The sequence below is a fragment of the Procambarus clarkii genome, chromosome 89, assembly GCF_040958095.1.
Source record: "Procambarus clarkii isolate CNS0578487 chromosome 89, FALCON_Pclarkii_2.0, whole genome shotgun sequence".
Taxonomy (NCBI): domain Eukaryota; kingdom Metazoa; phylum Arthropoda; class Malacostraca; order Decapoda; family Cambaridae; genus Procambarus; species Procambarus clarkii.
The window spans coordinates 8,100,511-8,127,168 of record NC_091238.1 but is presented as its reverse complement, the minus strand read 5'-3'; the positions used below and the strand labels follow the sequence as shown (position 1 = coordinate 8,127,168).

The following is a 26,658-nucleotide window of genomic DNA, read 5'->3' as shown; positions in this document are numbered from 1 at the left end:
TACACAGCAATGTGCTGCTTATCTATTCTGTATGAAGGACCACACAGTGTAGATCAAAAACCGGCTACAAGCTCATCCAACATCCTCACCTCACAGGATGGCCAGTCATACATGGAATTAGGAGAGAACAAAATACTTAATGCTGATCTATTAGCCTCCACTGGCAAAATCTGGGTGCAGCACAAGAATATTTTCCAATATTCCTGAGTGTATGAAGTAATTACAGAGCTCAAAATACCTCATACCATTTGGTATGAAGTCACTGATAACAGGACAATCACAGATATAGTGTTGGAGAGTATGTTCTCTCAAGTAGGACTGAAAACAGATGTTTTTTTTCCACCAAGAGGGCTATAAACCCATGGAACCGCCTACCCGCTGAAGCCGTAAATGCCAAATTCCAGCTAAAAAATATCATTAAGACAATTGGCGGGCCCTTTAACAAGCCGCCGGCTTTCTGTCCTCTTCGAGGCCACTAGATAGTTAGTGGCCCTTGGGTTCTTAGAATTACGTAGGTAAACTCTTAGAATTACGTAGGTAAACAACAATGTAACATATTTGTTTACTACAATGTCGGTGCTGGCTGTAGAAGTTGAAAAAACATTGTTTTACTTCGAAATATAAAATTTCTTCCTAAGTGGACCTTATTGAATCACACCTAAGCATCTTCTTAGGGCGCACTTAGGAACCTTCGTAGCAAACCCACTTACGAAGAAATACACAGAGCTTCCTGAATCGGTTAGGCTCCATTTAGATTATGCAGTTCAGTTTTAGTCGCCGTACTATAGAATGGATACAAATTCACTAGAACACGTCCAGCATAGGATGACAAAGTTAGTCCCGCAAATTAGAAACCTCTCATACGAAGAAAGATTGACAAAGTTTAAATTGCATTAGCTGGAAAGGCGAAGAGTTAGGGGTGACATGATAGAGGTGTTTACTGGTTCGGTAACAGGATTGTTGATTTGTGGAACCATTTACCGCGTAAAGTGGAGGTGGGGTCCGTTAATTGTTTAAAGCGTGGGCTGAACAATACGCTATGCGTATTAGTGGCTTTAGGTATTGTATGCACTAGCTCTATAAATCCAACATTATGTTTGTAACACATCATCTATGTATGTACTTTTCCCGAATAAAAATTTGAATTTTGAATTTGACATGTATGTGGGTGGGATATTGCGTGGTTATAAATAGGAGATGCCTCGTATGGGCCAATAGGCTTTCTGCAGTTATCTTTAGTCATATGTTCTTATGTATTAGGTGATAGGAAAGGTGCCGAAGCTGTACATGCTGTACATGTACAGCATGTGCAGCATAGCTGTACATGTACATACTGTTAAATATTAAAATCCAGCTGGAAAAACTCATCACGGTAAATAGGAACAGCCTCGTATAGGCCAATAGGCCTTCTGCAGTTACCTTAATTCTTATGTTCTTATATAACATAATGATGTTATATAAGAATATAAGGTTCAGGTTCATGATACAGGTTCAGGAGCTTGTACACCAATTGAATGACAGCTGAGGGGCGGGACCAAATATCAAAATCAAAAATCAAAATGTTTATTCAGGTAAAGTACATACATACAAGGTGAGATACAAACATTGATGGATTTATTGATAGAGCTAGTATATACAAAGCCTAAAGCCACTATTACGCAAAGCGTTTCGGGCAGAAATAGTCGAAGCTCAGCCCCGTAAGCACAACTAGGTGAGTCCATTGGCATGACCATTAGGGTGTGCGCCATCTATATTTTGACAGCAGCACTACACATTAACCCCGCGTTATTCTATATCCAATACATGAGCGTTATGGTCAGCTTGCTAGTCTATATATGTTTCTGGACAAAGTAAGTGATGTGAGGCTTGTTGCGGGCCAAGATCGGTAGTAACTGTTTGTATTGTGTTGGAAGAGGATGTGAATGGCCAGTGTGGTAGACTAGCGGGTAAGTAGCGAGTCTTGTAGCTTTTTAAAGCGCGTCTTTGTAATTCTTTTGTGCTAATAACCAATTTTAGGCTGTTTAGGTTTTGTTTGAGATTTATTTAATGGGTATCGCTAGTAATAAAAAGGGGGGGAGGGAAATTGTGTAGATAAAAGTAAATTACCTGTGTAAGCTACATACGGTTTGAAACATAATTGCTCGGATCGTTATCTTGCGGAATAACTGAAGAATATATTCTTTTTAGGGTTGATGGATGTTAATCTTCGTTTGAAGAGCTGTTAACTTGACAGTTAAGGAAAGTTCCAGCTGTGTCTAGGTACAAGTGACAGGATGAACCCAGCGGGTTTTCTTCCTCTAGGCGAGTGTTGTACATGCTGCTATGGCGGTGTCCACTCAAAAGATGAGTGGCGATGTCCAATAAACTCGCCCCTCGGGGCAAAACTTAAAAAAAAAAAAAATTAAAATGTGCCAGAACCCCTAGTGACCTTGAAAAGGCCATGTAGTAATGGTCTTGTCAATTCCCGCACTTTTGAAAGCGGTTTAAACAGTACGGCTTCGGCGGTTTCATAGGCTTATACCTATGTGGGAACATGTCCTAGCAACCACGTTAGACGCTTAATCTGATAGTTTTGAGCTTTTAAAAAGCCTCTTCAGCAGAGGCCGTCCCTTTAATTACGCTTAACGTGCGGCTGGAGTTTTTAAGTGTACTTCTCGGTTAAGGACAAAGACAAAAGGTCATGTATCGAATAGATTAGGGAAAGTTTGAGGTCTATCTAAAACTGTCAGAAGTGATAACGGAGATACCTAGGTTTTTATTCTGTATTTACTAAACATTATCAGCCGAACAAGACTTTGGGAGTACAGGTTGGCTAATTCAGCAGTTACCAGGGATGGTGGTTTATTTAAACAAATGGTAACTCTAGTCGTGATAGTTTTTGCCAGGGTGCTTAAAAAAAGGGCAGCTTTGATAGGTTTATCACTTATTAGTCAGGCAGTACTAGACGTGTGAAGGTACTAATGTGGTACCAGTTTCAAAGGAAAACGAAGATTTTAAAGATTTTTTTTATAAATTATTCTAAGGTTACCTGATCAACAAGGCTGTGACTCGTACGTCAGGCTGCGAGCAGCCAAGTCGAACAGCCTGGTTGATCAGTCCAGCAACCAGGAGGCCTGGTCGACGACCGGGCCGCGGGGACGCTAAGCCCCGGAAGCACATAAAGGTAAGGTTTAATTTCCTCGTCAAATTAACGGCCAATTAGCTTGGTCTATTGTGGGAAGTTACTTTAATCTTAAAACTACAAATACTTGTATTCCTCTTGGAAAAATCATACATAAATTGCATAGTTCTACTATTAGCTGTTAATGATGTAACACTTGCATAGTTGATGAAATAGTGATAAGGTTTGTGATGTGTACCATGACTTTAGCAAAACTTTTTTTGATAGTGCCAAATGGAAAAAAATGATAGGCTCAAAATATTGGGTGATGTATGCAAGTTTAGAGCATTGCTATACCAAAGTGGTTAGTATAAATGGTGTTAAAGGAAATATTGTTGGTGCCTCAAGGCTATTCTGGGACCTCGGTTGAAGATGTTGGAGCAGGAATAATTGCAGAATTGCAAAATAAAAAAAATCGGGAAAGAAATACGTGCTATCACTTGGAGGATGGTTTTGAAATGGTATAATTGCCAGATGCAGTCTAATGCTGACAAATACAGGTTTTGAGGCTAGGAAATGATAGTACAGATAAGAGCTAGATGGTGTGGATTACAAGAGGGACCTGAGTTTGATAAAAAATGCATAAATGCATAATTGGGGGCAAATGGGACAGATTTGTCAAAGCACTAGTAATAAAATGCCTGGTATTCTCCAGGTATCTTGCTCTTGTTAAAGCCCCATTTAGGTGATGCAGTTCTGGTTGGCATGCTATAGAACGGCTATAAAATAATGCATTCAACGTAGGATGAGTTAACCCCACATTGGTAGTGTTGTATGAAAAGATTGAAAAGGCATAAATGCATGCCTCTAAAAAGGCAAAATTAGTGACATGATAGGTGTAAACGTGGACAAAAGGGAATATTAATGGGGCATTAACAGTATGCACAAGACGACCCCGAAACAAAGGGTATGAATTGGATAGTTTAGCTTTAGGAAAGACCTGGGTAAATAGTAGTTCGATAAAAGGGTTTTGGTTGAACAAATTAACGCGTAACAATGTGGAAGTGGGATCCCTAGATAAATCCACAAGGGCCGTGATGAGGATTGTAACCTGCGTCAAAGAGCATCACTCTGCTTTAATAGACTGAGCACATGATATAATCTTTTACCATGTCGTAGCTCAATCGATTAAGGCAGCGTCTGGGATGCTCTCGGACGCAGGTTAGAATCCTCGTCACGGCCCTCGTGGATTTGTTCATCTAATGCATCACGTTGTGATTTGTGATCCCTAGATAGTTTAAAGCGTAGGTAAATTGTTCAGTATAAGTGGGTGGATATAAGGAGCTGCATTGTGTGGGCCAACAGCCCTTCTGAAGTTACCTTCATTCTTATCTTCTAACCTGCTTAGGCCTAGTTTTAATCGGAAGCTAATATGGCTATTAACTAGAAAGTTAAATTAAAATATTTCAATAGTGAAAGCCAAAGTTGATAACAATGTATACTGTTGACTGAAGTTAAATAGGTGTTGCATCACCATACCAAAGGTTTAATCTTGGTAACCTAGTTTACAGCACTCCTTACTTACAGAACGACAGCTGAAACGGCTGAAACATCGGGAAGAAACGGAGGAGACCAATATTAACAAGACCTCGTCGTGGATAGTTAAGGACAGGGGTCTTGAAGACCTTGACAAGGCGTCCTACAGACGCCCTAAGGACAGCAAATTCATTTGCCGTGTTGGACAAGTGCTGTGGTGAGCCTGCAGTTCACTCTAAACGGAAATCGGCGAGGAGCGGCGAAGCGCAGACCCCTCAGGCTGCTCAGAAAGTTAAGGAGGTACCAACGCGAATTTTGGTTGTGGGAGATTCCCAGGTGAGGTATTTACAGAACGTTTTGTGCCAGAGATAGGAGGAACAGATTAAGGGTTTGCTATCCGGGAGCTGGAATTGGTGATATTGTTGGAAACGTGAATGATATTATGACGGGAAATGGGAACAAACCCATTATTTGTATTAGTGCAGGGGGTAATGATGTTGAACGAGTTAAGAGTGAGGAACTAATAGATTCAGGACAGCCATTGAATTGGTTAGGAACAAGGGAGGAATCCTGATCGTATCACTTTCTTCAAAGAAAGGGAGTGGGTAATGAATGGATGTTGAGGCTACTTGGTGTCACTTGCCGACTGGAAAGATATTGCAAATCAAATGCAATATCTTTAATGCACAACTGGAAACACTTCTATGGAAGAAATGAAATGTATGCTCGTGATGGGGTGCATCTATCGAGAGCTGGGGTTGCTGCTGTTGCGAACTCGTTGGAACCAGTGGTTAGAAGTGTTTGTTTGGGTTTAAACTGTTAGTAGTGTTATGGGAATTGATTTGGAGGGAGGAGGTAATAAAAGTATGTGTTCGTGGGAGAAAAGAATTGGCAAAATGATCGGGGAAAGAAAAGGGCTTCAAAATAACAATTCACTTAGGGTATATTGCACTAACAGTAGAAGTCTAAGAAATAAAATTAACGAATTAAATGTTCTTGTCTGCACAGAAAGATTATTGCACATGCAGAAACATGGATGAATGTAGAAAATAGAGGACTATTAGCTGAACATAAAATAAATGGATTTAAACTATATCAGATATATTAGACGAGGGGGAGTAGCCATGTATGTTGGGGACAATTTGAAATGTAGTCTCAGAGGGAATAAAAACTGAGCCACCCGCGAACTATTTGGATAGAATTAAAAGAAAGCAAATATTATAATAGGAGTTATATATAGGCCACCAAATTTAGACAGAATGGAAGCAAAGCATCTATGGGATGAAATATCTAGAGCATCTAGATATAATAGTATTTGTCATGGGTGACTTTAACTTTAGTGAAATAAACTGGTTGAACAAAACGGAATAGTGAAGCAGAAGATTTTCTAGAATATTGAAGATTGTTTTCTTACGCAACGCATTAAGGAACCAACGCGGGAAAATATTTTAGATTTAGTGTTAAGTAACAGGGAAACACAAATTAATGACATCGAAATAGGGAGTGAGCTAGGGAACAGTGATCAGAGAAGTCAGATTTAGCATAGAATGGAATAGACCTGTAGGAGAAAATTCTGTTAAAGTGCCAGATTTTAGAGAAGCTGATTTTAATAGCCTAAGAAATTTTTTGGGTAAATAGATTGGAAAGTCTTGGGTATGGGGTGTGGGCCGGTCTTGTCGAGACATGAACCCAGCAATAGGTGACGTAAAAGGGGATTTCGATGTGGATTTAATACATAACTTGTTTAAGAATATTCTAAACAAAGCACAGGAATGTAGTATACCATACAAATTGAATAGATCAAATAGTAATGACCCAATGTGGATAACAAATAATTTAAAGAACCTTATGTAAAGAGAGCTTGGTACAAAAGGATTAAGCATGGGGAAGTCGGTTTAGAACAGGAACTCATAAAACTGGTTAGAAATTAGGAAAGCAAAAAGAAACTATGAAGTTCGCACAGCAGAGCAAGTAAAGTAAAATCCTGAAGGTTTTTTCAGTTATATCGAACTAAGACTAAGGGAAAGGATAGGTCCATTAAAAACTGACAGGTCAAATAAAGGACAATGACAGATTAGTATTTTTAACAAATATTTTATCTGTATTTACTAAAGATTACTAAATTGCCGTCTGGTGCCCATTTGAAAACTGATCCACTTTGTGTTTAAATGTTTTGAGTGAATTTCATTTCTTTGGTCCTGCATAAATTTACTCAAAATATTCCTAAAATTTGCCATTTTTGTTAGTCTTTAATTAAATTGTATTTGCAGGTGGTAAATTGTTTCGGCTGCTACAGCTCTCCAGCCCAAGTTGTTGACTGGCTAGTCTTTGACTGCCTCCCAACATGTTAGTGAGGTCCTGAGCTGATGTACCCTATGGTGAAGAGTGAGGCACTAGTTTCCTGAAGTAATGTATAGCATAAGATGGCACCCATTCTAAACAGCAGCCGGCACCAACTCTGGCCGACGTTGGAGTAGACAAGACCCAGATCCTGTGGGGAGGAAAAGTCTACACTAAACTGTAAAAGGTACAGATAATCTGACCCCCCCCTTGGCAGTTTCTCGGGTACCCCCCCTTTTCCACTTCCTTATTTTGTAAAGCTTTATCTTAAACGGCAGCATAGCTTGGCACTCGTGGCTTTAGTGGGACTGTTCCATTGGATTGTAACTGTGGGTGGGGGAAAGCATCTCTAGTTTTGTTCTGCATTGTAGTGTCTTTAAACCATTTTAATGTTGCACTCAACTTATTGTTCTTGACAGTTTTGCAAACTTAGTTTCAGTGTGAAGAAATTGGTACCATCCTGTCTGACTTGCAATGTACAGTTTTTATTAATAGCAGTTTCATAAAGAATGACTTATTGGCGGATATTAAATATCCTCTAAAGCAGATAAAATAGGTAGTGTCCATACCTTGGTATGATTAGTTGGGCGAATGAGTGTTGTATAATGGCTTTCTAAAGTGTAAACTTTTATTTTCAGGGTGTTGGTTTTTCTCACTGAAGCTACCACTCGTGCAATTATGATTGGTGATTGTGACTTAGTCCTCCTCGTGATCTACGGCAAGGTAATATTTTTAGCATTTATATTATGCTGCACATGTTAAGCTTTAGTTTTAAATTAGCTTGTCTTCAAATTACATGTGTTGATGACCGTTTTTGTATGGGCTTCATACCCTTCACTTTAACATGAATTGACATCCTTAAGTCAGGCCAAAAAATAGAATATATGGTTCTGCGACGTTTAGTAATTTGTAAGACCTTTTCACTATTTTTAAACTATTGGTTTTTATCCATTGTAAGTTATTAAATGTGCTTTAACTTACCAGTAGTGTGGTAGGTGTGGAAAGCTTTAAAAAATCCATGTATCCAGAGTTGCTGGAGCTCCTATATTAGGAGCTTAATTTGCATGATAGCCTTGTTTATATAATTTTGGGGGAACCAACACTTGAAATATTTAATGGAAATGGTGACTGAATCCTACTTTAGATACCCAAAAATAACCTGAGCAAAGTGTACTTACAAAAGTAGGCAATTGTTCCATTAAATTTAGATAAAATTAATCAGTTTGGTAGTTCCAGGGAGATTTGTGTAGTCAGTCAGTCTTTACTATTCTGAATTGTAGTTTTATAAATTATGCCAATGCTACTTATATTGCGAGTCTTTGCACCTGTTTCCTAAGATTGACAGCATGAGGTGACTCTTCCAGCTTCGGTCTTGGGAAGTTGTAAATAATTAGGTAATATAACTTTAATTTAAAAGAAAATGAAATTAAAGTGTAGCATAGGCAGGTATCTCCCTTGTGAGAGTTGTCAAACCCATAGATATTTCCTTGTCAAAATACTTTAAAGGTTGTAAGTTGTGCCTATTGTAATTTAGCATTAACGTATTGTCAGTTTTAAAGGGCATGACAATGATTAGGTTTATAATCTAGTATCTTGGCATAGACGACAAATTTGAATCTACTAAAATACTAAATTGTATAATTATCAATTAACATTGATGCACAATGAATGTGGTACTGCAGTTTAATAATTATGGTCCACAATTTTGTTAAATTTGAGTGAATATTTCCAGAAAGTTGATTGTGGCCATACCTGTTGGAGTAGTAAAGACAAACGTTCAAATTGCTCTTCTTGATGTAACCCCCAAGCTGTAGGCTGCTGTTATTTTAAGAGGTAATCTTGTTTTACTTGTGGAAAACTGGCGACTGTAATGATTAATCTCTACTCGATATACAGGCTCAATAGTCTCTGTAGTAAATATACTCTATTGTCAATGAAGTACACAAGTCTTAGGTGATCCATTGGCTGAGGAAAATCAAAGTTCATTGAAATAAATGTATTGAGGTAAAATCCAACAAGGGATGAGGTAGCTAAGGCAGTTCATAACTTGTCCTTATTGGTAGTTCAGTAATTTTTTAGCTATGTTACATAATACAAATTAAATGGTTGTTAAAATGTTCATTGCACACACCATAATGGCCGTCAGATATTAAATGTCTGACACAACTGTCAGATTAGTTTCACGTCACATCTGCAAGGTGACAATCTTTCATAATTTCACATTCAATGATCTTGTAATATCGACACATTGGTTTTAAAAAACAAACCTCACTTTTCATAGGATCACCTTTTTGATAGTAAGACCCTTCAGCCACCTATCATTCTTGCTGGTGCCAGGTGCCCTGTTCAAGAGTACATTCCCCCCCCCCCCTCACTCATTGTAATAAGTGAGGCAAGTTCGAGCACGGTGCCCTCAAATGCACAAGTCTTCGTTTCTCTCTGCACCATGTGTGGGGGACGATAGCCACTCTAAGACGATTGCTCATATCCCCCGGGCTCGCTACCTGCATTGCGGCGAGGCCCACCCTACATTCTCTCGCACGTGTATCGACTCAAAGCTTGAAGTAGTCCTTAACTTGAAACACCAGGATCATTTGACTTTTCCCGAGGCAAGACACGGTTTGCAGTGTCCACCCCTTCACTGGCGTATCTTATGCTCGCACGTTGTTCTACCCCTCGTCCTTCCCACCTTTGTCCCACAACCATTTCTAGGCCTTGGACCCGAACATGCCCACCACCTTCCTTCTTCCTTTACGTCCTGGGTCGGAAGGTATCTCTCGTGAATCTCCTTCTGGATCCCCCCCCCCCCCACTTTCGTTTTCCTACCCTGTCTGCCAAGTCATTTCGTTTTCCCCGATCCTTCCTGTCCCTCCCCACTACCTCTTGGCCCTCCACGTCGCCTGTCTGTCCTGGCCGATGTCCATCATTCTCCCAGCAATCTTGATGTTGTTCACTCCCATTCTTCACTTAAGACCCTAGTCAGTCGGCCAGTACGATGTTACTGGAACACCTGTCCGTCAGAAACGTAAGCCTGGCTCCTCTCCATCCTCCTCCCTCTGCGGGTAAGAAAAGAGACGGCATTCCTTTCTTCCTCGCCCCCCCCCCCCCCCTAACTAATGCTTACTCCCCATTTTATTGGTTGGGGCCCCCCTGTCCCTAATGTGGAAGTTTCTGTTGGCCCAATTCCCTCTTGGTCGCTGACCTAGAGTTTCTACCTCCTGGCCTTGACACCCCCCCCCCCTCCCTGAACCTTGTCAATCTGCCTCTGGTGTCCTGCTCTTTTTTTTTCCCCCCTCCATTCTTACTAAGTTAACCCATGGCCCGCTAAACCTTATTCTGATCTTTAGCTTTTTTAATATGCTGTGTTATTTACCTTTTTCTTTGTTCTGTTGCTGTCCTTTTATTTTTTGATAATGTCAATTCCTCAATGGAATATTAAAGGGTTTTATGCTAACTCCCATGAACTCCAACTTCTGTTTAGGTTTCACCACTTTGTCTCTGGGAGCCGATGCTTGGTGCTCGTCGTGATAACTGTCGTGGTTATTCCTTTCTTCCCCTTCCCCCTTCCCCTTGATCTTGCTGGGGCCCATAACTATATTGGTCTCTTGATTCGTACTGATAATCCCTTTGTCCTACTGTTTCCATGTCCTATCCATTATTTTGCTGGCCATGTTTTTGACTAAAATGTAGTGTTAAATTTTTCCCGCAAATGTCCCTCTTTCCCTTCCTGATGTCAGGAACCTCCAGGACTCCTTAACAGAGCTGGTGTTCCTGTTGGGTTATTTAAACTGTCGACATACCCTTTGGGGTGATGTTGACACACCCGAGGCGGCCTTCACGAACCATTCGTTCTCTTCCCTGTCTTGATCTTTCTCTGATCATCTCTGTACTTGGATATCTCGTGGAGGGTTCATAACCTCCATAAGTGACCATTTCACCATCCTTGTTTTCCCTTCTTTTCACCCTCTCCTTCCCTAGGTGGCAGTTTGCCAAAGCTGATTAGAACCTATTCACCCTCCGTGCTACTGTGACCTCTCCTTACTACCTCTTCCTTGCACCCTCCTCGTTTTCATTAGTCTTCGATGCTACCCTCTATTCCTTGCTCTACCTCCCAGGGCACACGGAAGTGCGTTCCCTGGACTGCGGATTGCTAGGGTTGTCGGCTGTAAGTGTGCAGCCTGGAAAAGACTGACGCTGGCAGATGGCTGATTCTTATATTTTGTTTCAGAAAGTGCAGTGGCCTGTTGGACCACCTGGACAGCGAGGCGCGAGAGTTGGAAGTGTTTCCACCATTACGTCAGATACTCCTCTGCCGCAGATTTGGAAGATTTGCAATATTGTGGGTAAGCTCATTTCCTATGACTAGCAGGTGGTAGCAGCAGAGTACTAGCAGAGTACCACCTCTGTGGTACTCTGGTGGAGCCAGTACAGGTCACAACCGAACTGGGTTCTCACTTGTTAGCTGTGGTTCTAATCTTCAAATTTTCCTTAAACACGTTCTTGAATCTCGTGCCTTAAACTTCCACACTCGGTGGTACTACATAGCCTTCCCGGTTTGGTGGGTTTTATACATTTTTACTAAATGAGGTTTAAGTTCTTTACAAGTGGCAACAAATGGCAAATACATTTAGATCCGTGTACAGTTTGCTTATCTATTTAAAATTAAATCCCATTTGATCCGCAAGCAAGAGTGATTTTGCATGAATCCTGGGCGAGTAACTGTATCATCTGTTTAACGGTGTAAAATTGGTACCTAATTAAATTTTTAGTGTTCTGGGGTAACATAGAATAGTTATTGGCCTAAATGGTACGCATGCTTGTGGCTGTACAAGAATGAAAGATCTGTCGTATTGTTTTTTTTGACATAAATAGCAACAACTCTTGAGTTTGCTTGGCATGTTTCAAATAAATGTTACCAAAGATATATGGGGAGGGGAATCGTAAACTATAAATTTGAAATGCAAATTTTGTAGCATATAAACCTTAAATGTGGACTTCAAAGTGCTCTATCTTCTAATTTATAAATTAGATATGGTGGGGGGGGGGGGGAAGTAGGTAATGTGTTAGTGTAACTTTAAAATGACAAATATTTTAAGTTAAACAAAATGAAATTGCTATGCAAAACCTTATTAACCATATTTAATGTTCCATTGACAGGTCCTTCCGACATAACTTCAGGAACAGTTGCAGAACAATCGCTGGAAGTGTTAAATGCTACAGAAAGTAGCATAGTTGTCAGAATTAGAGGGCCAAAGTAAGTTTATTTAGTTTAATAGGTAAAATGTGTTTACATAATTTTTACCTAAATATTTAATGAAATTGTGAAGGGGCCTTGAAATTGGGTAAATTGAAACTAGTTTAAGGCCTTGACTAGTGGGTACTATATCCTAAAGTTAATTCTTGCAAGAATTGTGCTTTGAATAGAATAAATGGGACTTTAAATTTGTGAATGTAAAGTTGGGCACTAACTGTTAAACGGCATAAATTTCGAGTTAAAGATTTTATGAAATGTTTTATTTAAATCTTAATTTGTTTGCATGGTTCTTAATTATTTGGCTAGAAGTCATTCATTTATAAATTACACAAATCACAATGTGATATTTGTAATGCACAAGGGCTATGATGAGGGGTTCAAACTTATGTCGGAGGATCCCAGATGTGCTTTAAGACTGTGCCACAACATGGTAAAAGAATCCCAACTGGGAGGTCTACTGACATCATGGATTTAATCTACATTTGTAGCTTAAAAGGCTAAGTTCATAAATTAAAATCATTTAATGATGGTGTAGTACACAAATTAAATATTGAATGGTAACTGTACTTCAACTTGGTTTATTTATTTGAAGCTTAAATAGATATTGTCTTTCAGAATATTGATGGGAAAGTCGAACTTCAGCCCTGAGTTTGAAGGTGTTAATTGCTTGACATTCTGAATTAGGTGAGTGGTAGTAAACATTATAACTTAAACAATCACTCATTATGGCTGAAGATAATCTGAAATGCTTACATGTAGATAAAATAAATTGCCGAGAGATATTAGTGACTTTAATGAACTTATGGTTAGTCAAACTAAGTTTAATGTTTTTGCTTGATTAGCATTAAAGGAGAATTCTAACAATCTTAAAGGAACCTGCTTATGTAAAATCTTGTTTAACAAGCTAATTTGGGTAAATGTTTCAGGTGGTATGGAAGATTACAATGTCATCAAAGCATTGACTGGCTTCAGTGTGGTTGTTCTACTCTGCAAATCTATGAAAGTTGGTATGTGGAATTAAGTGTTTTAGCTATGTCAACTAATTAATTTACTTTCTTTCATCTAGTCCATTTATAGATGTGTACCAAAGTCCTACTGTTACCACCTGCAGGGATTGATGCAGTTTGTACTGATCCTACCCCATTTCATAAAAGGGGACCAGGCAGTCCTGCAGATTTCCCTGGCTTGGCTTTTTCAGAGCCCTGCTCTACTACCCATCCAATAGATGGACTAGAATTGCATAGGTGTAGGGACCCTTAACAATGTGCAAACATTGTTAATCACTACAGGGCTTGTTCACTGAAAGAGTGGATACATCTAGAGGTTTAGTGCCTGGAACATGATGTACATAGGTTTTACACAAAGCTTATGTACATCATGTTGGGCACTAAACCAAAAGATGTGATGCACTCTTTCAGCCAACAAGTCATGCCTCAAATTGAAGTAAGGGATAGGCCTTGCTGAGTCCTATCTTGAAAGATAGGGACTTAGGGGTTTTGGTGCTTCTAGATAGGTGTTAGTGTTAATAAAAGTAGTGTCCCTGTTTAAATGTTTATTTTTCTTTACAGGTGATTGTCTCTGGAGTTGTCTTGGCCTTTTGGATCTTCTGTTCATCTAGGAGCATCTGTCCCACAACCTGAAACAGTAATAAATAGTATTTATAATACATCTAATATGTAAAACTTATTAAATAAAACAATTTTAATGAAACTACTTTATATACCTTATCCTGAAATTATGCTGGAAATTATTTTTTACTACTATTGATGCAATGTTTAAACATCTGAAATTTTTTTACTTTGAAAATAAATACTTGGTAAAATTTACATCTATTTGTAACTTGTTACATAGGTGCATGCAAAATGCATTGAAAAGATGTAAAAGTGGACTACCTATTCAATTTACATAAACTAACATATTGCAAATTAGTCTGAAATATTAAAGTGGAAGAAACTTTAGTCAATATTTTAGTTTTCATATTTGAATGTAAATTCAAAGCTATGCAAAACCTAAGCTTTGTACAAATTATAATTAAATTAAAGATCATTGTTAAATTTACAAAACATTAGAAAAGTGACACTGAAGCATCTATACAACATGGTTTTCACAGTCTTTGGTAACTTAAATTTAATCAAAGCTCTTAAATGATTTGTCTGCCAAACTTCAGATATTCTGAAATATTTTACCTAGATTAAAACCATCATTGTTTGAAAGGGCAAAACAGATTACTGTCAATTAGTTTGACCTAACATCTGCAAGGTCCTGAAGGAATGGAATTTTTTTTGTCAAACTGTTTGCTAAAAACAAACCCTGCCTAATGAACCTGCTCATTTTTTTAGAAATGATAATTGCAACATTACCAAAGGCCATTGTTTTAATAGCCAAACTACCAAATGAAAGACCAAGAAGCAACAAACGGGTACATGATAGAAAGGACAAAAGAATGGTTACGAGGACCCTTTCATTTGTTAAAGAAATGACTGGGAAAAATGCTGTCATACCACAAGGGGTCTTAACCCTTGTCATATACATCACTGACATTAATCTAAATATTACCAACCACAAAAATTGCTATGTTATAAAAAAAATAAAGAATATAATATTGAGGCCTTAATGCAGATCTCTAACTCTACAAATAGTAACAAGACTGGCAATTTCTTAATATAAAACAGAAAAAAATCCAAGACCTTGCACGTGAGCCAGAACAATCCATATCACAACTACCACATTAAAATGAAACAACAATGAAGGTAAGGTAATTACCAAGAGAAGGCACCAAACCGGGAAGGCCATGTAGCACCATCAAAGTGCGAAATAATCAGAGGGCGCTAAATATCACCAAGAATGCCAATACGAGAACAAAAACGCATAAGGCGAACGATATCAAAAATATCCGATTCACCTAGAATTCTATCGAGGGACAAGTGACTGTGAGGGACGGTCGGAAAGCAAGACACACGCTCGTTCTGGAAGTCAGGACATTCAACAAGAATATGCACAACTGTAAGAGGGACAACGCAATTCGGACAATAAGGAGCAGGGCGGCGCTCCATTAAGTGACCGTGGGTTAAGCGGGTATGACCAATCCACAGCCGTGCCAAAGCAGTGTCCCACCGCCGGTTACGGTGGTAGGCCACGGGGACACACTAAGTTTAAGAGTACGCAGCTTGTTACCAACAACCCTGCCAACGGGGAAGAATGAATAACAGGATAAAAGTCAGAATAAGGAATACCTTTACGGGAGATGGGACAAGAACGGATAGCTTCCTTAGCAGCACAATCCGCACGCTCATTGAAACACCAATATGGCTGGGAACCCAGCAAAACTCTACTGATTTAAATTTACTACAAATAAGAAACAGTCAATGTTGAATCTCAATGACCACCGGATGGACAGGATTAAAGGACCCTAGAGCCATGAGGGCACTACGAGAATCAACTACAACCACAAAGGAGGAATGAGAAAGCAAGAGACGAAGAGCATAAAGTTCTGCCGTAAAGATGCTAGCCTCCGAAGGGAGGCGACACATGTAAGTACGGTCAGGAAAAACAACAGAGTAGCCCACACCATCCGCAGACTTAGACCCATCAGGGAAGATGGAAATAGAGTGGGAGTGCGAAGAAAAGTGCTCAGGGAAGAGGCTTTTCAGAATTGTAGGAGGGGTAAAGGCTTTAGTAATACAAGTCAAGGACGTACAAAACTTGGGAAGGGGGACTTTCCACGGAGGTAATGAAGGAACAATACGAGGAGAAACATTAGAAATATGAACAGAAAGAGAATCCTGTAAGCGAGATAACTGGACAGAAAGTGGGAGACAATGAAGAGGAACAGGAACCACAGGAGGAGGAAAAGTCAATGCACGACAGAGGCGAGAGGAAGGATGTTGGAAGGACCGCGCAAGATAGCGAAGACAGTAGCGATCACGGCAGTCCTGAAGAGAAAGCCAGTGTCAACATACAAACTAAGGGCGGGAGTCGAACGAAAGCCACCAGAGCCGAGACGCAACCCAGTATGGTGCAAAGCATCAAGATGGCGAAGAGTAGAAGGAGAAGCAGAAGAGTATGCAGGGCAACCATAATTGAGTTTAGACAGGACGAGAGAGGAGTGCAAATAGAGGAGCGTGCGCCTATCCGCTCCCCAAGAAGGATGGGACAAAATCTTAAGGAGGTTAAGGGCCTTAGAGCATTCAACTCGGAGGCAAGAGATATGGGCTGACCAAGACAAACGAGTGTCAAAGACTAACCCCAAAAGCTTCGCGGAATCCCTGTACACAATGAGATGACCATAAAGCAACAACAATGAAGTAAAGGTCCTTTCAGTAAGAATCTATCATTCACTGAAAGTTGCTGCAGTTAAAAATAAAAGAAAATACAAGTCCCTAGAAATAAACAAGCAACCTTTTTGACTAAGGAAAAGAAGGTAGTTATTCTACTGTATAAATCTAAGTATTCACTTAGATAACTGTATCCAAGCATAGAGGTTCCCCCCCCCCCCCCCGTCCCTTTCAGAAAAACATCTACTTTCGAAAAAGTTTAACATTGGCCAACAAAAATGATTCGAGAACTAAATTGCCTAATACCAGGAACAACTGAGAGCCATGACAAACACTGCAACCCTCTCCTACCCCCAAGTCTTATGCTATTTATGATCCAAGGTAATTTGAGATACTATACTCTACTTCCTACAGACGAGTCTAGTGAGAGGGTGATCTCCTGGCGATTAAATTGAAGCACGATACAGGTGTCAACGAACATCAGTCAGCCCACTTGTCAGCACAGTGGATAACTAATGACATCATAATCTGCAGTGTTGTATGCCTCCCTGTGGCCATTTAAATCAATAAAACACAGGGTTGTGGCAATGTTTACAGCATAAGGCAAGGTATAGAGGAATCCTGGAATGCCATGTAATGTGTAGTCCTTGAATGTGCTTTAGGCAACCAAATTGAATAACAACATTTCTGGTGTTCGGCTATATAATCCGACTTTCTCATTCGGTATAATGTTTTAAACCTAAATAGGAATTCACTTTAAAGGTCAATTTATTTGGAAAGTGCTAACCAGATTCCAAATTACTGAGCTCTGAAAGTACTACAAGGCAAGTTTAACCGAATGAGTGTTTGCCTATCCATACCCCCATGAGGTATGTGACAACACTGAATAAAGAAAGGGTCTTTGAGCATTCACCGTGCAGGTATTTGACATGACCAATATAGCCAAGAGTTAAAGATCATTCTAAGCAGTTCTGCACAATCTATCAATTAATCTAATTACTATCAATTAATATAATTGTACAATGGTGCTTGGTGGATGATATTTCCTATTAAAACTCATTGGACGACTGTTTGTATTAGACATTTTAAACCTACAAATGGTAGCCCTAGATATCGCACTACAGTATTAATTACAAGATGAACAATGTAAAATCAATACCACAACAGCAAAGGATGACGGCTTTTCAACAACCGACAAACACGCAGGTCTAACACCAGCCATCCCGAGAGAGGACGTCCCAAGCATGTACACCCCACAACTTTACATCACCTTTGCTACCTCACGCGAGCACGCAACAGCATGAGGATGCCATACTCCCAAACCAACTCCATGCACTTTGAGGCTTTAACAACTCAACATTTAAAAAGTTTGATTTAAAAAATCAAACACCTGAATTTTTCCCTAATTAAATTTACTAGGGAAATGCACACCAAGCCATGAAACTTACAATGAAGATGAACAAACTACACACAACTGTCACCAAACTTCCACATACCACCCCCCTCTCACTCCTGCCCTCCCTCCTTAGGTGCTCTGATTGGCTGAGCACCTGAGCCACCACCACTCACCTCTTGTTGTGAGAGCCTAAAGCATGTTTGGTTGCACTTTAAAAGTTCCCGAGTGTACTCGCCTAATTGTGAGTACCGCCTGCCCGGTTCACCATTTTGTTTTTCAATCTACCTCAATTTACCTCTTTACAGTCAAATATTATGCAAAATTCTGTTTAAGACTTGTCCCTTCTTAACTTAAATAACTGCTTTGGCCATCTGCAAACTTTCTAGGTGGGTAAAAATGACTCTTGAGGCCAGAAAGGACTTATCAGACGGCGATCATAACAATACGGTACACACACAAAATCACAACCTGATATACACCAAGCAGAAAATCCACTGGAGCTGTGAGGCGACGTAAACCCTTGCCCAAGGCACTGGCAGCTGCATACTCTACCACAGTATATTACTGACTTTGTAAAAGTCTTACAACCGGATTTCCCCATAAATCACAGCAAGTTTTGAGTCCCCTCCTTGAGTCAACGTCTTACGTAAGACCTACAAGCACTCGGGTGAAGGCTGAAGCAGCAGTTCAACACCATACGCCCCAACTTCAAATACACAGTTGAGAGGCGGGACCGAAACGTGATTTTCTGTGTGTGCCTGAAGTTGGGGCATACGGTCTTGCTTCACCCTTCACTTTACCCTTCACCGGCGTACTTCAGGGGTTTTATTTAATACTTGGACTGGCTTCAGTAGGGCCTCCAGACTTTCTGTGGCTTCACAAGTGTCACGTGAATCCCCTGCATAGCAGTGGAACTGCCTTTTCCCTTCACCTTCAATGCCTCTGCACTGGAAGTATACATCTACACCAGCCCAGAAGAGTCATCAGTCCTGCCACCTCTCCATACCCCCCAGGGCCTGGCACGGCCTGGTACGACTCAGAGGCAAGCCGGGCGCCACTGTTAACTGGCAGTTTGTCCCCACAAACAAGCAGTTAGCCGCCTTCAACTGACAGTGGTGCAGCTCAACACAAAGGCACCGCCAGCCACAACGAGCAGTTTGCTAGTTGACCAGATGTCCACCTCGTGTTGACACTGGATGAGTCATCACCGCCGGACTATATAAAGAGCGCTGCCTCCCTGGAGAGGCAATCTCTCCCTTAGTGCTCTAGGATCACCTTGGTGTCTCTAACCCGTCGTCCACTTCCAGCCAACATCGTGTGACTGATGCCATGGTGGTATGGTAGCTGTCTTCAGAACACCAGAATATCTTCATACTTTTATTCATTGCTTATAGTTTATTTTTTGCATTTAAGGTCATACTAACTTGTTCACCTTTGCATTACATGATAGTCAAGTATTGTCATGTGTTATTTTTGTTCATTACTATTTCAGTAAATTGTTTAATTATTTATTTGATAATTTTCATTTGTTTCCACCTGCAACTTACACACTGCAAGGCCAATAGCAGCATTTCTTTCATTTATGTGAGGGAGAGCCATACCATCTTGGTTCAGTATAGCTGTGATACCATAACCCGTCACACAAGATATCCAGTTGTAAGACTTTTACCATCAGTGGTGGTAGAGTATGCAACTGGCAATGCCTTTGTTACAGGTTCGCTTCATCTCACAGCCCCAGTGGATTTTCTCACACATTTGAATACATGAAACAACTTTATTTGATACATTCCAAACCAAAGTACTGTACAGTACAGTACAGTAATTATCAAACCATCAAATGTGTGGGATAATCATAGTGCGCTAAATATCACTAACGTCGCCAATACAAGAACAAAAACGCATACGGCGAACAATATCAAAGGTATTGAATTTACCAAGAATTTTATCGAGGGACAATTGACAGTGAGGGATGGTCGGGAAGCAAGACACGTAAGTCCTGGAAGTCAGGACATGTAGAGACAACGGTTTGGACAATAAGAAGCAGGGCAGCGCTCCATTAAGTGCCCGTGAGTTAAACGTGTATGACCAATATACAACCTTGCCAGAGCCGTTTCCCACCACCGGTTACGGTGGTAGGAGGAAGGCCACGGGAACACACTACTCTTAAGAGCACGCAGTTTATTACCAGTAACAGAAGACCAACAACCCTGACAACGGGCAAGAATGGGGAAATGAATAACTGGGTAAAAGTCATAATAAGGAATACCTTTACGGGAGATGGGACAGGTGCGGATAGCTTCCTTAGCGGCAGTGTCCGCACGCTCATTTAAGAACACACCAATATGGGTGGGAATCCAGCGAAATTCCACTGTCTTAAATCTACTGGAGATAAGAAACAGCCAATGTTGAATTTCAACTACCAAAGGATGGACTGGATTAAAGGATTCTAGAGCCATGAGGGCACTGCAAGTGTCAACTACAAACACAGAGGAGGATTGACAGCGAGAAAAGAGTTGATGAAGAGCATAGAGAATAGCAGAAAGTTCTGCCATGAAGATGCTAGTCTCCGGAGGCAGGAGACACAAAGGTGCAGTCAGGAAAAACAACAGAGTAGCCTACACCGTCTGCAGACTTAAGACCCATTGGTGAAGACGGAAATAGAGTGGAAGTGTGAAGAAAAGTGTTCAAGGAAAAGGTGATTTAGAACTGTAGGAGGGGTAAAAGTTTTAGTCATGTGGGTCAAGGCTTACAGAATTTAGGAACGGGGACCCCTCCATAGGGGCAAAGACGGAATGACACGAGGGGAAATATTGGTAACACAAACTGAAAGAGCATTTTGTAAGAGAGACAACCGTACAGAAAGAGATAGGTGGTGAAGGGGAACAGGAACCACAGGATGGGTAAAGGTCAAGGCATGACATAAGCAAGAGTGAGGGTGCTGTAAGGACCGTGCAAGGTGGAGAAGACAGTAGCGATCATGGCGATCCTGTAGAAACAGGACGCCAGTTTCAACATACAGACTTAGGGTAGGTGTCGAAGGAAAGGTACCAGAGCTGAGCCGTAACCCAGTATGATGCAGTGTGTCCAGATGGTGAAGGGTAGAAGGAGAAGCAGACGAGTAAACAGGGCCATAATCGAGTTTAGGCAGAACGAGAGAGGAATGTAAAGAGAGGAGCAGTGTCGATTAGCTCCCCAAGAAGTATGGGACATGACCTAAAGTTAGTTAAGGGCCTTAGAGCATTCAACTCGGACGTAAAAAATATGGGGCGACAAAGACAAACGAGTGTCAAAGATTAGCCCTAAAAGCTTTAGTAGATTCTTTGTACAAAAGGGAATGACCCCTGTTACCTAACAGTAAATAGGTATCTGGGAGTTAGCTGTTACAGGCTGCTTCCTAGGGGGGTGCGTGTGTGGGAGAAAAAAAAATTTAGTAGTTAACCACTGAACTGCTCTGTCTCCAAATAACACCCTGGTGCACAAGAAATAAATTCTTTCCAAAAATTTTTTTTCTCTTCTTATATTGTTAAAATGCAGAGTCTGATCACGGGGAAACTAAACAAAAAATATTGTATGTGACTTACTTGAGCTGCGATGGAGCTGGGAAGTTGAGCAAATTATGGGCGCTGAGCGTTGGAGCGATGGGGGTCTGTCGGCCCCGCCACCCCGTGCGACGGCAGTTGCTGCGAATAAAATGTTGCGCAATTATTTTCAAGTTTCTCATTCATTTCTTCTTTTTTTTTGCTGTAATATTATTTAAAAGTGTGTAATTTGTGGAATTTATAATTCAAAGTATAGAACATCGCTATGCTCAAAATTATGGGCCTCATATATGCGACATATTCTACAATCAAACAGTGTTTTTGCTGTTATTACACTATATACACACATTGTATATACCCATCTACGTATGTATTCACCATAACGATCCACTATGTTGGTATGGTGAGCCCAAAAAACATGAGTGAGCTGCCACACCCTGCCAGTCCTCCCTCCCTCCTCCAACACATTACTCGCCAACATTCCTCCTCCCAAAATACTGTTATTGTGTTTATTACACTATTTACACACGTTATGTATAAGTATGTACATGTTTTATTCATGTACATACGTACATACTTGCCATCTCACCTCTCTCTCTTGCCTACTTAATGCTCTTGCTTCCCTCATCTCATCACAATCGACTTTATAATGGTCCAGGACGGATCGAAATGTCGTCGTCTATTCAATTTCCAGTGTGTGGTTTGGTCAACAATGAAATCTTCATGCAAGATCTTATAAAGAAAACCCCTAGAACGAGTTTTGCAGATACGAAAGAGTTTAAGGTGAGTAGGGGATGGTTTGAGAAATTTTGAAAAAAGACGTGGTATTCATAGTGTTGTGAGGCATGGTGAGGGTGCCAGCTCAGACAAAGTAGGGGCTGAAAGATTTGTTCGTGATTTTAAAGATTTTGTAGATACTGTATTGATGGATATATTCCACAACAAGTGTTTAATTGTGAGGAGACATGGCTATTCTGGAAAAAATTGCCGAAGAGGACATACATTACCCAAGAGGAGACGTCACTGCCCGGACATAAGCTAACTTGGGCTAACTTGTGTCAGGATAGGCTAACTCTTGTGCTGTGTGGCGATTTGAAAATTAAACCCTTGCTCGTGTATCATTCCGAAAATCCAAGAGTTTTAAAAAATATATAACGTGCAGAAAAACTGTGATGTGGAGTGGTTTGCCCTGCCATCAAAAAATATCTGCAAGAGAAAAGTTTGACACTCAAGGTCCTGCTTCTCGACAATGCTCCTGCTCATCCTCCAGACTTGGAGGATGCATTGTTGGGGCCACTTTTTTTTTTTTTAGGGATATTCCTGCATGGGCCCTAAGTTTCTGGCTAATGAACCAATGACATGAAGGAGGAGTTTTCAACCTACCTTGTGTTAGGTGTGCAGGGGTCAATAGGCTGATCATAATGTCAGGAGCAAAGGGGGGCATTTGCCTCTTCAAACACAATTGTGACCATCTTCATCTCTTCGAACTATCCTAAATGCTCTCTTCACCTGTCTGATCAAATTGGGTGTCCAGACCACCTTTGAATCTGAAATTGTAAAATTAATAGTGATTTCAGAATATTCAGTCCATTTATACTAACAAAATTATATACAGTATACTGTAATTGAAATTTTACAGAATGATAAAGGCAATTTAGTAACTTTGTTAAAATGCACATGGGGGAAATACATGAAAATAGGTTAATATGGTTTGTAAGGTTGATGGGAAATGTTTATTACTTTTATGATTTAAAAGATGTATAGCCCTGATACTCCATCCTGGGTGCATTCCACCAGGTAATGACCACAGCAAAAGTTTTCCACGAGGCTCTATTGTCACACAAACTTTTCACATTTTCAAACTTGATTCATCTTCCCCCCCCCCCCTCGTTCCAGGGGTTTTCTTTAAAAGGTCTTCATGCAAATGCCTTGGTTTCTCACAAATGATGGCCTCTGAAATGCTATCACCTGCTAACTCCTTGTTGTGTATCCAAATTAATAAAAACTTTTTAACATCCTCAAGTGTTTGTGTTCTTTGTTTCGGGATTGTTGATATGCCTTTTGCCACTTTAATGCTCATAATGTCCTTTTTCTTAGCAAGTACAGTGCATATTGTTGACATAGATTTGTTGTACTGCCTAGCTAGTTCAACAACCTGTGCACCATTTTGATGTTTATGAATGCTCTCTTGTTTTTCCTCTATGGTCATTCTCACATGTGTTTTCTTGGCTTGAACCTTACCACTGGCTTTCTTGGGACTCATGGCAAGATATATCATAACAAATTTTATGTTCAAATAGCCAAAAATCCCAAAACAAATGTAATGCTTTACAAAGAATTCAGGCGCGATACTTACTAGGCAGGAGACACTGGTAAACTGAGGCACGATCACCATGCCACCACGCGCTAGGTCAGCCCATACGTATATCAACAAACTCCTTTCCCGAGGCAAAGTTTGTAACCCGATTCTAATTTTTCGAAGAAATTAGGCTTGTAACCCGAAAAGTTCATAAATATTCATTCGTAAGCCGAGGTGTCACTATATATAACTAAAAAATTAAACTCAGGATTACTTTCAACCCACACCCCTTTTGCTCTACTCCATTGCCACCTACCTTCACCCCCCTCTATGATGTACTCTACCATAGACACCTACCTTTGCCCCCCCCTCCTCCCCTCTACTCCTCCATCATCACCTACCTTCACACCCCCTCCCTTCTCCTCCTCCATCGTCACCTTCCTTTCACCCTCCTCCATGATGTACTCTTCCATAGACACCTACGTTCATTGCATATAATGCTCCCCTCTACTCCTCCATCGTCACCTACTTTCACCCCCCCCTCCGCTCTACTCCTCCAGGGTCGCAGACAATTTCACGAGCGTGAGAACTACGAGTTCTCTAACCACTCTCACACTCCTACTCTCTCACCATTTAGGGGGAGGGAAGGAGGGAGGAAATGAAGGAAGAAAGGTGGGGGAGAGAGAATAGGCAGGGGGGAGGAGGGCCTAGATACATTTCTTCCATATAGATAGGTAGACTGAGGGAGAGCTGCTTGCCAAGAGCCCTATCAGACAGGCTTCCTATTCCTCAACCCTCCCTAATATGCCACATCCTGGTCAGGACAACTTGCTCGATTGTTATTCTTGGTGTGACTTGAGAACTGACCTCGAGGCGGGGCATGGGCATGGATTATCTCCCTGGGGCACGCACCTCCCTGCCCCAGCTCTCTCTCTCTCTCTCTCACATAATCTATCAAGGGTCTAACATGAGGTCATTGTGCCTACCAGAAGTGTATATGTCCAAGGCTGGCCACCTGTCTGGACCATTCAAATGTATAAACACGTAATTAGTCTATTAAAATTATATATAATGCTACAATTATAAATTAATTTGTTCATGGTCATTCGTTTATCAGTATTTTAATATGAGGTATATATACGCATGTATGTATACGTTGACGTACACATATGATTTTGTGTATGGAATGATTATGATTATGTGTAATCATATATGATTATATCTAATGGAATGCGGTGATGTGGTGGAGGCTGACTCCATACACAGGTTCAAGTGTAGATATGATAGAGCCCAATAGGCTCAGAAACCTGTACACCTGTTGATTGACGGTTGAGAGGTGGAACTAAAGAGCCAGAGCTCAACCCCAGCAAGCACAATTAGGCGAGTATATGAACGAATGCACATGTACACTTTCAAATGAATTAAGATACCTTGAGATACACAATGACTTAGTTTAAATAGTTTAAACACATTATGGTACTGATTTTGACATGCTGATGTCTGGAAGGGAGAGGGGGTGTGGGGGGTTATTGTCTGAGGTGGAGGACCAGAGGAGGGGGGTCAGTGGAAGGATGGTGGCTGGAGGGATGCCATTGTTCTAATGGTTATGAAAACAATTATTGATGGCAGGAATTCAGTGGGTGTGTACTTCACCCGCACCATCACCATACTGTGCCCTGCTACAACCCCCCCCCCCCCCACTCCACCCATGCTGTGCGGGGCGTATTACACATTATGAGATAACCGACTGTCTGTCCATTCCTGTCTGCTCGTTATGCTGCCCTTCCTTTTGAAAATTGTCTGCTTTATTGACTTCCTTCAAGACCACACGTTAGCCTCTTATCACGCCCTCTTACCACTCTCAGGGAGCCGGCTCTTCTATACAATAGTTACCACTCAGTCCCCAAGGTGAAAGAGTGTCCGGGCATATGACTTGTTACGTGTACTTATTTGCGATTCGTTTGGGCTGTCACGTGTGGTGATTAGTGTTGGGTAAGGCTAGGCCAGGTCAGGTGGGTCCGTCTAATTACCACAAGCTACCACAAACTACACAAACTTCAGAAAGCTTCCTGGCAATACGTTAGTAATGAATAAATATGATATATTAAGTTAGGCTGACCTAACCTAACCTATCCTAACCTAACCTAACTTAACCAAACCTAACCTAACCTAACCGAAGCTTGGATCGTCGACTTGATTTGGCGTCACCAGCTTTTTATTTTCGTCTAATTTCTTTATAAAAAGATACTTTTTCAGATTAAAATTATGTTTTTTCGTGTTGTACATTCAGCACCAACATTATAATGAGTAAATATATCATATTTATTAATTACTAACGTATTGCCAGGAAGCTTTCTGAAGTTTGTGGTAGCTTGTGGTAATTAGACGGACCGGGTCAGGTCAGACTAGGCTAGGTAAGGCTAGGCCAGGTCAGGTCTGGCTAGGCCAGGTCAGGTCAGGTCAGGTCAGGCCAGGTCAGGTCAGGTCAGGTCAGGTCAGGTCAGGTCAGGCCAGGCCAGGCTAGGCAGGGTGAGAGAAGTAAAGCGGCAGGTACTTACGTTTCCGAGAAAGTAGCGGCGGTAGTATATTGTTGATTTAGATTCGACGACATCCTGAAGCTAGTAGGTGGCGGCCTCATCGCTCTCGAACTTCTTGTTGTTGTAGGGGATACGAGGCACACCCAATATCCCCCTTACATTGATCACATCGCACACTAATATTTTTACTATTTCGGACACCAGATTTGTCTGTTTCGTATATGTATAATTGTTCAATATTAAAACCACAATAGAATGCTCTTAACAGTTACAATTTTCAACTTAACAGCCATATAGTTGGCAAGAACGCCGCCCGCCAGTGTAAATGTCTCAGACCCTGTTGGAATATAACCAGTCTGTCAATCGGGTCAACCCAAGTGTTG

General features: G+C 40.8%; 1 protein-coding gene and 1 long non-coding RNA gene across 6 annotated transcripts; one reads left to right on the top strand and one right to left on the bottom strand.

Annotated features, from left to right (window-relative positions):
- Positions 1-1,876: 1,876 nt before the first annotated feature.
- LOC123773470 (uncharacterized) lies at positions 1,877-14,318 on the top strand. 5 transcript variants are annotated; one of them, XR_011225772.1, is made up of 11 exons: positions 1,924-1,946; positions 3,024-3,163; positions 4,688-4,936; positions 6,907-7,163; positions 7,615-7,699; positions 8,709-8,809; positions 11,205-11,319; positions 12,134-12,230; positions 12,846-12,914; positions 13,157-13,237; positions 13,799-14,318. XR_011225772.1 is itself a non-coding variant. In XM_069317924.1 (10 exons), exons 5-8 carry the CDS (start codon positions 7,655-7,657, stop codon positions 12,907-12,909), a joined length of 321 nt encoding a protein of 106 aa, XP_069174025.1. In that variant the 5' UTR covers positions 1,924-1,946; positions 3,024-3,163; positions 4,688-4,936; positions 6,907-7,163; positions 7,615-7,654; the 3' UTR covers positions 12,910-12,914; positions 13,157-13,237; positions 13,799-14,318. The 5 variants fall into 5 exon arrangements, 4 of the variants coding, with proteins under 4 accessions (XP_069174026.1, XP_069174028.1, XP_069174025.1 ...); XM_069317924.1 differs by lacking the exon at positions 8,709-8,809; XM_069317926.1 differs by lacking the exon at positions 8,709-8,809 and having other exon boundaries at positions 4,688-4,972.
- On the bottom strand, positions 13,768-26,658 carry LOC138359147 (uncharacterized). Its single transcript, XR_011225774.1, has 4 exons — positions 26,297-26,658; positions 22,823-22,986; positions 21,482-21,580; positions 13,768-13,866 (listed from the first exon to the last, which is right to left on the bottom strand). It is a non-coding gene; the product is annotated as an uncharacterized lncRNA (long non-coding RNA).

Coding starts and splice junctions, on each gene's coding strand:
- LOC123773470 (XM_069317925.1), top strand. CDS start 7,655: ATGATTGGTGATTGTGACTTAGTCCTCCTCGTGATCTACGGCAAG. Junction 7,700..11,204: donor TCCTCGTGATCTACGGCAAG/GTAATATTTTTA, acceptor ATTTTGTTTCAG/AAAGTGCAGTGGCCTGTTGG. Junction 11,320..12,133: donor GAAGATTTGCAATATTGTGG/GTAAGCTCATTT, acceptor TTCCATTGACAG/GTCCTTCCGACATAACTTCA.